The following is a 12,138-nucleotide window of genomic DNA, read 5'->3' as shown; positions in this document are numbered from 1 at the left end:
TGAGATGCTCCAACTAATGCTATGAAGCCGAATTTAAAAATTTGAATGATAGAGCACCTTACATAAATCGAGATATAGAAAACATGACAGTCTTGATCGGCTTTGTTCAACCTTGAAAACTCTAGGATGATTCCAGAAATAATTAGAATATGGTTCAGGACTACCAAATACCAAAGATATCAACGACTCCTAACGACATTTAAGGTTTTATCACGGTCATGATTGGGTAGTTTGATCGTCTCCCGTTAAGGCCCAAGTAAAAATGGTGCAAAAGTCAAAACTGAAAAAGCAGTTTTTTCTTTTTAAATAGACATATCGAAGAAAACAAAAACACACAGCTCTTTTGTTTGTTAAATAAAAAGGCTGTGTTTTTATTTTCATCAATTTGTTATTTTTAAAGGAGAAAACTGCTTTTTCAGTTTTGACTTTTGTGCCATTTCCTCTTGCGCCTTAAGCTTTACATTTACCACCTCGCAACCCTCCAGGATCATGTGCCATCTACAGCCCCATTATCTATGCCCATTAGCCTGGGACACGGTTATATGAAAAATTTAGATTCTCGCTCCAGTCCACTTTTTGAATTGCATTTAGGTCCCATAACAACTGTGCAAAATTTCAGCTCGATCGGAGAAACTATATTTTAGCGCCAGCCGTTCAAAATTTGTATGGGATTTACTATGGGAAAACTTACTTTTGCAATAAAAAATCGCCAGAGGCCGCCCATTGACCTTTATAAAAATTCTGAACACAAATCTCGATAGGCATTTCTACGATGAACAACAATGCCGAAGACCGCAAAGCAATCCGATGCTTGTGAAAAAGTTATTAAGCATAGACTATACAGAAATTTTGCTTGATTTTGTTATTATTGTTATTCTATTACGTGTTAATCAACGTCGCGTTGCCAATAGGTTTTCATTGAATAACTGTTTACACAAGTGTCGGATTGTTTCGCGGTCTTCGGCAATATTCTTCATCGTAAAAATACCTATCGAGGTATGTGTTCAGAATTTTCATAGAGATCAATGGGCGACCTCTGGCGTTTTTCATTTGTGAAAGTAAATTTTCCCATAGTAAATCCCATACAAACTTTGAGCGGCTGGCGCTAAAATATAGTTTCTCCGATCGAGCTGAAATTTTGCACAGTTGTTATGGGACCTAAAAGCAATCCAAAAAGTAGACTGGAGCGAGAATCTAAATCTTGTCCCACACTTATGCCCATTTGCGCTCCGCGAGGACACGAAACTCATTTGCGTACCAACTTTATGGCAGATGATTCCAATGAACCACTGCCCGGAGTACAAAACAGTTTTAGTTAATATTTTGCGCCCCATCAAGTGACTGATGGGTCGGCTGTATTAGCCAAGTCCATCCACCAGTATTCCGGGTCGACCAAAAAGCGACATCATTTAAAATCGAACCAAAGCGAGCGAGGACGACAATGCCAGCGCCAGAATAAGGTAATCAATTTTCACAGCTGGAATATAATCAAGAAGAATGGGCCTCGTCGCTTGTGTCTACTCACTCGCAAACGGCTCTGTCCTCTCCGACGCTCCCTCTCGTGTCTAATATGTTTGAGCAGTTTGATTTATGACCGGCTATCGCAATCGCATCGTTCGCCGGTTGTCCTCCTAGATTTAGGCACGCAGAGCGATATTTTTTTTCGAGCAAAAATCGCCGAGCCCAAAACGACCCCGAAACCTTGAATTTTGCCGAGGAACAAAAGAAGTTCGAGGTCTCGAGTTCTTGAGTTTCTTGCTTCGAAATGTTCAGGGAAAAAAAGCCTCATTCCATATGCAGGCCCACGGTCAGAGAGCTCATCAATTGGAATGGACCGGAGGGGCAGCGGAGTCACAGAAAGGAATGCCTCTCTAAACAACGATAATGACGGCTCGAGCCGAGGCGGCCAGGAGAAGAGCCGACATACCTACAAATTTGCCTTATTGAATGAAAATCTGCTAGGTCACCGAACGAGATGGTGATTATCTTCTCTCTCTCGGAGTTCGAGCAGCATCATTCAAGTTGGTCTAGGTCCTCCGGAAGGCAACCAGACGGAGATGATGAGCGGGCCCTTCTTGAAACCTACTGTGGCTCCATCTATTGTGAACGTGCGCCTGCACATATGTGATTGGGATATGCAAGGAACGAAGGGCAATAAACGTCATTCAACGTGTCAGCCCGGTTGAATCGGGACGGGGAGGGGTGTGTAATCAGGCGGATGATTTTTAAAATACGATTTTATTGAATGCTCGAAAATTGAGGAATCGGAAATCCATTTTCAAGATTACTCTTAACCTGGCGGCGGCGGCGCCCCTTCCACGAAAGAAGGTATAACGCAACCAGGCGCAGTAACGAGCAGATGTGGAGCCAAACAGCCGAGAGAATGATAAATGCTTTTTTAAAGTACCATAAAAATCGTTCAAATATGCTCTCGACAAAGCGCTAGCTAAGTGAGTTTCGTTTCGTTCACTAGTTTGGACCTCGCGGCCTGAAGAGGTTTATGTTAAACAATTTTTAAGTGCTTCAGTGAGAAGGTGCCTATGCACGGATGCGGATCCATACCCCTCTCTATCCGTGGAATCTTCCGTAATCTTTGCCCGATCTAATGAGAAAATTACTATCTGCCGCCATAGGGGCGGAGTGTGAAAATTCACACCCCTGTTTGACAGCTGAGCGTTACCGAATGTTACAAGAGTGCTACATACCTTCGCCATTGCTGGTCTGAAACTCGAATGAACGGCTGCTGCCGCTGGTAGAACTCGCTGCAATGGCTGCCGCAGCGGCCGACGGCCACAGGTTCCGATGGTGTGCCGATCCGGACGAACCGATGGTTCCAGGTCCCATTAAACGGCCATTGGCGGTGGGCCCCAACATGCCTTGGCACGGCACACTGCAAAGAAAGAGGAAGAGAAATACCAAAATTTGTAAATCATACGCCTTCTTGTTACAACCCGAACATTGTCACGTTTCTTTTAAAATACTTTTCAATCCCCTCATTTTGTACCGGGGTTCTTCTCGCTCCACGCTAAGAAAGGGATTTCTTGTTTATTTTATATGTTGTTTTATTCGCTGCAAAAAAAGATAAGCCCTCCGTGGCAGCGAGGGCATGAACTCTTAGCGCTCTCTCTCTCTCTATGTGGTAATGTTGCTTGTTTTTGTTCTTGTTATTACCGCCTTTGTTTATTCCCAAGATTTTTTTTTCGCGAAGGATGTTGCGGGTTGCGGCTTTCTGACTTTCTGACCCCGCATCTTCCCGCCGCCACTGACTTCCGCTGATAGAACCCTGCGCATTTGCGCCTGCATGACTACTCCAACGGCAAAAGATCTACCACAACCGAAGCCAGGGTTGCTGCGATTGAAGAAACCGCAAGGGTAGGCAAAAAGTGTGCGATAATTTTTGAATTCGCGCTCAACAGCTGCGCTACTGCTGTGCTAATGAGTTCCGCCTCGAATCGGGCATAAACGAGTTAAATAATAATTCTTTATGTAAATATTGGGTCGCAAAAGGCGCAGGAGAAGCGCTCGCTGATTGCGCTATAGGGCTTGCGATGGGTGGTGCAGTACCTGTACCGTCACCCAGCCCTGCAGGTCGCATCATCATCAGGGTAAGAAGGGCGACGCGGAGGATTCGCAGGAAAAACATGCAATTTGACAATTACGAATATTTATAGGGGGGTTGGATTCAATTCAACTTTTTAGATAGTAATTGTACAAGGCTGTAATATATTCATTGCTTTTAAACAAACAAAAATTGATACATATGGTAAGTGTTCCCTTGATTGTGGGTGTTCCTATAGTTGCAGCAGTGCCGTTTTCACTGATTTTAATATATTAGCCACCGAAACGTCACTGCCAATGGACGTATTGGTTTGTTGATACACGGAATGGACCTTTGCACGGGTTCACTATCTGACGTTTTAGCGGTGCCGTGTTATTTATGTGACCATGGAAACCAATGAATTCGGCACCGCTCAAACGTCAAATAAGTGAACTCGTGCATTGATCCATAGTTGAAAAGAGCGTTCAAATTGCTTCAAAACTGATGAAATATCACTATTGCTAAAAAATGTCTTTCTTGTTCCAATAGTTGCGGTAAAGTGTTCCTATAGTGGAGGATTCCATAAGAAAACAACGGATACCGCAACTATAGGAACACAATTGAAAAATATACCGCAACTAAAGGAACAGTGTACTAATGGACCGATGCACGAGTTCATTAATTTGACGTTTGAGTGGTGCCGAATTCACTTGTTACCATGGCCACATAAATAACATGGCACCGCTCAAACGTCAAATAGTGAACTCGTGCATTGCTCCATAGTGGAGGTATTATTTTTCACTGACATGCCGTGGATTACTGCGATGAAATCATTTTTCTCATTAAGTCAATGGTTGTTACTTCCCGTTACAACATTAACAGGTACATTAATTGTGCTCCTTGAATTTAGGTGGTTAAATGAATTTCAATCGTGCTCAGTACCTCCACTATTGGTACATCTACCCTAGTTGAGTGTTTATTATCAATACTAGGTAAGTCATCACACTTTTTTTTTAATTTTTACTTGAAATCAAAAAATTGTGTAAGGAATTTAACGGAAGTGATGATAACAAATGTAGCGACATCTTTGTGATAATGAAAATGTTGAATTTGCAGCTCATATTCACCACTGACTGACGTAACACACTGGTTTGCGATACTACTGTTATCAACATAATTCAGTATGAATTTCACAATTTATCAAAACAAAACAGTGACATGTACTTTTTATCGTATGATTTTTTTTTTGTCGAAATGTAGTGAATATGTTAAATAGAATAGTAGAAATTCGTAGAAGACCACTTGAGAGTATCAAAAATTATATCGAAATGCATTCACCATTATTTTACAATTTCTGAAAAATTGTTGGTTGTTGATTCATTACGCGACTCAAAACAGTTGCGTAATAAGAAAGCATTGCATAATGAATCATTACAGCACTGGTTTCAGTTGCGTAATGACTTTTCCCGCACTGCATACTTCAGTGCAGGAAAGTAGGCCGTTTCATGACAGATTGGCGGGATGAAAAACAGCCTATTACGATGAGAAATTGCAAAAATAGTATTTTTGCAATTCCGTTGCAAATCAATTAACTTTTCATTGAGAAGTTGATCAACATAACGGCCTGCTTTTCCTACTTAAAAAAACAGTGCTGAAAAGTGCTACTTCAGCACTTTTTTTGGTGCTGAAAAGTAGCACTTTTCAGTACTGTTTTGGTAGGCATCAACCGAACAACCCAGTCTCTTCATGCCATTTGTGCTTATTTGCGCGGCGTGTGAGTCGAGACGAGTCGTTCTCGCCTCGGGTGAGGCGACTAATTTTAATCCAATGGAAGCGAGTCGACAATTGTCCCTCATTCGACTCGTCTCGCCTCACATGCCGCGCAGAATAAGCATAATTGCATCTGATTCCGACAGGGGCTGTCCATTAACCACGTGATCAGTTTTCTGGGATTCCAGATCAACCCCCTCCTCCCTCGTGATCATTTGTCCATACACAAATTTATAAAATTCGTATGGACCGTGATCATTGGCCAGACCCTCCCACTCCCCATAAAAGACCATGTGATTTATGGACGACCCTACACAGGCTGGCGATTCTGATTTGGAATCGAATAGTCCAACATTTGTGCTGTGCTGTCTAACCTGATATCGATGGGAGCGTGAAAACTTGCGACATTTATGGGTAGGTACTACTGTATCACAGCCTAGATGATTGAAAAATACTGAATTGATACAACGCATAGATGTGTGCCCATGTGGGTTCTCTTGAAATGTTTGTTTGTGCTTTTAGAGTCCATCCAGCTGAAATAGCATTTTTCGAAATAGCAAAAAATGTTGAAGGCAACTCGTTGCAAAACTCGATTTTTTCAGCACTCGTTGTATTTATCCATCTCGGCGAGCCTCGTTGAATAAATATACAACTCGTGCTGAAAAAATCATCATTTTGCAACTTGTTGCCTAAATAACTATTTTGGATACACGCATTATATATTTTATTCTAAAAAAGTACGAAAACATTAACGTGTAAGTGGTGTCCATAGCAACGGCTGATTGTTCAAGATTTTCATTTCAGTTCTAAACTTTCACTAATAAATACGTGTATTTCTTTGCTCTAAATAATGTTTTAATTCGCTTCCAAATTGCACTGCTCAACAAACATAAAAAAAGAAATTTTTTAACTAAGGCGTTCTTTTCAAGAGATAAAAATGATCAAGATCAGTTATAAGTTATCTAGGGCAAACTCAAAGGGATCAAAATGTAGTGCAACTTATTCCAGCGTGCATATCCGAAGCAATAAAAGTTTTGGCATGTGAAATCCGCGATCTACACAAATCTGCCTCGATATTTTTTTTTTGCTATTCGGTTGTACATCGGCCTACTTTTTATCAAGGGTGTGATCAACATAATGGCCTACTTTTCCTACCGATGCAAAAAATGCTGAAGAGAGTTATTTTTCAGCACTAATAACAGTATCGCACTTTTCAGTACTGTTTTGAGAGTCATCAAATCGACGTCGGAATACTTCTATAGGTCATTTATTGAATTGCTCTGAATTTCGCCATGACTTAGTTAATGTAGGGTCTTAGTAGTGATCTTAGTAGTCCATGATGTTAGTAGCTTGACAAGAGACTCTAGTAAATAAATCATTATAAGTTGCATCACCAAACAAACCAGTCTTGTCTCTACAAATGGCGACGAGGATTAAAATTGGAAGTAAAGGATTGGCTTGACGGGTACTATCAGTGTAATACAACGCCCATCGAAGTATTTTGAAACTCCTACGTTCATGAAGTCGAGGAGAATCAAGAAAAAGGATGCTACGGAACGTTCTTGCAACTGATGAAATCATACCACCTCATCCAAACCGCAACAACGTTAGATCTAGGAACAGGACGAGGAATCATGTTTCGAGAAGGAGAAAACTTCGACTTCATCAACTTAAGGATATCAAGGCGGTACTACTCGAGGGCAGGTAATGCGAGTGGACAAATGTTGACGGTAATTGCTTTATCAGTGAGCTACGGTACGGTAAGTACTAACCACGGCTCTAAACCTTCATTTGAAAAAAAAAAAACTAACTAGCACAATTGATTTTACTTCACAAAGTTTTATTGGTAGAGGTTTTACTTATTGGAAATGCACTATGTACGAAACGTATTCATCGAGGCTTGAATTATGTATCAGTTGACATGATCATTGAGGATGTTACAGAAATCCACACATTTAGTACTGGTGACTTCTGCTACTTTGCTAAAGTTTGTTTGACAAGATGATCTCTCAAGAGGGCAATTAACATAATGCACGTTCCTTAGCTTGGCGGTAACGTCTGTGGCTAATAAGCAAAGCCATGCTGAAGGTATCTAGGATCGTTTATGGGTCGGTCCACGATCTGTTCGTAATGGAAAATGCCTAAGTTTGCCTGGTCATTGAGAAATATCGTGCCTGCTATACGATATACGATTGAAAAATAAGTCAATTTTGACAAATAATGCTCTCAGCTAATAACTATGGAAGTGCTCTTAGAACACTAAGCTGAGATGTTAACAGTGTCACAATAAAATTTGAATAATCAGTGAGTGATTTTAACAATGCTGATCAATCCATATAGATATCAAAGCAAATTCATAATATAATTTATTTCCGAAATCAAAAACAAAGTTTGTAGTTACCAAGGATTTTTCATTTGGTTGAACAGATAGATTGATATTTTTGGCAGATCGATTACGAAAGATCTACAGCCCTAGGTTAGCTCTTCTCTAGTTGAGTTTAGTACTATACAAGTCACATTAGATATGTATGTAAACAAGATTAGCTACGTGAATCTATTAATATAGTTCTGGATCATTTAATATCGGTTTGAAGTGACAATTGAACTACACATTGTGGCTCGGAGACTTCTTTAATTAAATATATCAGCAGTTCAATGTGTAGATCTTACACGGATAAAAATCTGATCCCCACACCATGATTTACAAATCATGAAATTCATAAATTTTTAGGTCATAATATCAGGATCACAAATCATGGTTCCTGGAGCCATAATCATGATTCCTCATAAGCGTAACATCCAGCGTGAAAACACTAAGCAGCGCACTTTGGTTCATTTCATTCGTACCGATCACTCCCAATTCAAGATTACGAAGTGGTTGAGTGGTAAATTACATGGCTCACAATCTGAAGGTTCTTGGCTCGAATCTCAATATATGCTATTTTTAACTTTTTTTTATTTTGTCGATCATAAACGAATGCGCGACTCAGCATTTTTGGCATTTGAATCATGATTCCGAGCAATCAGCTACAAAATCCTAACGCGTGTGTTGCGTTACGGCAATCTGACTCATGATATCATGAGTCCAAATCATGGTGTATTTTCATAAGACGAAAACACGCTGGAATCATGATATCATGAGTTATAATCTTGTTTTTGGATTCTGATTTCTACCCGTGTAGAAATACGAATATCTTTGAATTAGGAGCTGGCAACTACAAATTGAGGCCGGGTACATATGAGTGATCCATGTAATATATAATTGATCGATTAAAATGTAAACCCGAAGTGGAACCCTTTTGGGATAAAGTCACTTGTCGATGACGACAGTGTAACCCAGATATAGGGATGAAATACGCGGGAGAGAACAAAAGGCGATCTTTTGCAACAGTTAAAGCGGAACCCTGTTGGGATGAAGTACACTAGTCTATGCAGATAGTGGAACCCACATAGAGCGATGAAGTACGCAGATAATATCCAAAGGCGATCCTTTGAGATGAAGCGGAACCCTGTTGTTGGGATGAAGTACACTGATTTGAGAAAATAGTGGAACCCAGACAAAGGGATGAAGTACGCAGAAACCCGGAGACGATCCTCGCGGGAAATTCATTAGCTCTTTGAGACCTAGAGGCGAACCTCAGGATGATTTTCAAGAGTAGGTGAAACCCAACTAAAGGGATGTAGTACACCACTTCGAGACCCGGAGATTATGAATCTCGCGGGATGAATCTCATTCCAGATTGAGACCTAGAGGCGATCCTCAGGATGAATCTCAATGGCTGGACTAAACATTGCTTAAAACAATAATTTCATTAGTTAATATATTTATTTTCTTAATTTCAACAGAGGCGGAGAAAACAAATCAAGAATTATATAATCAATTTGAGAATTTAAAAAAATGTATTTGCCACTGTCAAGTCGAGACATTTCAAACAAATTGATCAGGAGAGAAAATATCAAGTAAGAAATTATCAAAACAATACATCTGAAAAAATGAAAGAAGAGAAAAATACGGAAGATACAATAACAGAAAATTCGAAGATGAACAACAAGGAAACGTAGAACAACAATAAGAACACGAAACATTGTATTTTAATAAGTACGCTTCACACTTACTCTCTATTCTGTTTTCAGATTACCTAACTGAATTAACGAAATGTCCAACAATCTATGGACTGGTCATCGGTCCGCCGATGGAAGAAGCAATTTGTTGGAATGATGTATTACGTATTAACAAATAAGAAAAATTATAAATTTATGAAAGAAGGGAGAGATGTAGGGTTTTAGTAGTGATCTTAGTAGTCCATGATGTTAGTAGCTTGACAAGAGACTCTAGTAAATAAAATAAATAAATCATTATAAGTTGCATCACCAAACAAACCAGTCTTGTCTCTACAGTTAACTAAATTCTGACTCTACATCTCGAGTCGTATTCGGATCGTAGAATCAGAAGCTAATTAACCGTGATTCTAAGCCTTGTGGACGTAGAGGTGGCAGTAGTATTTGTGAGCTCTCTTGTTGCATAAATAAATATTCTGGTTTACATGCATTATCTCTCTAGTTACTTCGGCTCATTTGGAATTGGACAACCTTAAATTATAACATTTGCGTATAAAATTTGACACGATTCTCATGCCGCTTCGATGTGCGAAAAAATTGCATTTGTTAAAACCAGGCTAGGATCATGAGCCTGCATGCTTAAAAAACCTGATCAAGCTACTTGATTCAACTCTTAATTCTGCCTTGTAATCTTACCCATGATTCTAGAAATATACGTATGGTATTCAATGAACATCCCGGATAGAATTATTTGAAATCCTTTTGAAAATTCAGAGAGAGTCGTGCCCATGCAATCGGTGGAAGTTGTGTCGAGTATTATTTGAGAATCATCTCCAAGGTTTCATGAGAAGCCTGTCATTTTGTTAAATCCTGCCTAAATCACTATAAAGATATGTATAGGAGAAGGTTTCGACCGTGATTGTTTTGTATTATTTTTTTTGTTTTATGGCTGTAGCGGTCATGCGACTCAAAGGTAAAGGGAGTCTATAGAAGCAAAAGATGGAAACGAATAGGTGCATAGCTGAGACGAGACTCGCGAAGAGGAAAAAAAGCAACGTCATATGCAGCCCAGATTTCGCTGTCAAATGCAGCCAGTTGATTTTGTGGGCAAATATGTGGAGAGTATTGGAATCATTAACAAAAAAAATAATTCAGCGAAATATTCCATTTGATTTGCGCTGACGAAACTAAATCGAAACAAGCTAAACATTTGTTATTGCAATGTTTACTGCGTTTGCGGATGTGAAATTTAACTTGAAAAGGTTTTCTGAACTTGGAACGATGCAATCGCAATTCATCTTTGCCATTGAGTTCATGTAAAAGCTTGAACATCTTGCTCACAAATTTGTGTAAACACAGAATCGAAGAAGAAAATCTTAGCAACTGTAGAAAAAGAAGACCGACTTCGCGAGTCTCGTCTCAGGTGCATAGGCGTCGCAAGGGAGCGACAAGATTGATTTTTTTTAATTAGGTGGTGAAAATAGAGCAAGCCATTTTAAAGTCAGTAAGCATCGAAGCGTCCTGTATTTTGCCTAACTTCTCTACTGGAAAAGGGTTGGCTCAAAGCTTTGAGCTTTGCTACCAACACAGCGCCTGTGTAAAATAAAAACTAATTAACAACAAGTTGGAAAAATAGTCATCGGGCCAAACATGACAAGAATCTTCAAAACCTCCGCGGTTCGTACGTTGGGCATCCCTTGTTTAACCCTTCTACTAGTAGTATAATTTTTACCACAAAATATATTCTCATCGCGATAACTTTTTTGTTTTACAATATTTTTGTACCATATTTTTCACAATGTCTCAAAAAACTTCTTCTTACAGAATCTGTGTCGAACCAATTATCAATGATTGCCTGTGTTCGGTGATTTTATAAAATTCCTTGGGGGACCGATGCTTAGCCATAACCCACTTCAATATCTTTGGCTTTTTTCGTGTTCGATTATTGTGAGTCTCGCCACTCTGGCCGTAGGAGCATCTTGAAAATTTAAAAACATCATTGAAAACTTGTGAAAAAGTGGTGCAGAAATATCGAGAAACAAGAAAGTCATAGTGATTTAAATATCTTTTATGGTGAAAAATTAAATCTACTGATAGAGCGGTTAATTGCTGTAGGGGAAATGTAAACACCTCTAGGATCATTTTTTTCCTTCCATTCTAAACTTTGCAATATGCACATGAAATGCGCCAGAAAGTTTTGAAAACTGATTGAATCGTTGCTGAGATATGGCTGATTGAAATTCAAGGTACTACTGATATTTGATCCCGGAGAACTTTAAACTGGGAAGCATGATCTGTCCCAGTTGGGACGAAGTGCCAAGAAGAAAAATAAATCCTAGATAACCCTACGTATTCCCCATCGCCCACCTTCAGATTCATTCCTCGAATTCGACGCTGTCTTAAATTTGGTACAGCTCAAATTAAGACCCTGTTTGTTTTTCAATTCACGCATAACGACCTGCCATGACGTTTCTATATAAAGTCATAAAGCCGGTTAGACGCACATCTATGAACCTGTAGAGGAGAGGCATCACTCGCTTTCTTCCAACTCCATCACGTGCAGCACACGTTCATCGATGGGGATCACCCGCCGCCAGCTGGCACAAATCACTGCACCGTCGCCGTCGTTGGGGCTTTTTTTCCGAGATCTAGCCGGCCGGCTCTTCTGAGTAATGCTTCTTGAATTGGAAGGAGGCGCTTTTTTGCTGCATCTTCCCTACCAAAGGTGAGTTCAGTCCTATCTGAAGATACGACGATGGAAGCCAGGCGAC

General features: G+C 39.8%; 1 protein-coding gene and 1 pseudogene across 6 annotated transcripts in view; one reads left to right on the top strand and one right to left on the bottom strand.

The window, feature by feature from the left end:
* Positions 1-12,138, bottom strand: part of LOC110677849 (mucin-5AC-like) — a 250,795-nt gene that overhangs the window by 128,367 nt on the left and 110,290 nt on the right. For all 6 annotated transcript variants that reach the window (XM_021849543.1, XM_021849538.1, XM_021849540.1 and 3 more), the window contains one exon: positions 2,706-2,890. In XM_021849543.1, the coding sequence (XP_021705235.1) occupies positions 2,706-2,874 (169 nt within the window). In that variant the 5' untranslated portion in view covers positions 2,875-2,890. The remainder of the gene's footprint in view (positions 1-2,705; positions 2,891-12,138) is intronic.
* Positions 1-12,138, top strand: part of LOC110678101 — a 101,715-nt pseudogene that overhangs the window by 80,790 nt on the left and 8,787 nt on the right.

Source organism: Aedes aegypti, chromosome 3, assembly GCF_002204515.2.
Source record: "Aedes aegypti strain LVP_AGWG chromosome 3, AaegL5.0 Primary Assembly, whole genome shotgun sequence".
Classification (NCBI taxonomy): domain Eukaryota; kingdom Metazoa; phylum Arthropoda; class Insecta; order Diptera; family Culicidae; genus Aedes; species Aedes aegypti.
The sequence above is the reverse complement of the archived record's forward strand: the minus strand, read 5'-3'. Positions and strand labels throughout refer to the sequence as shown.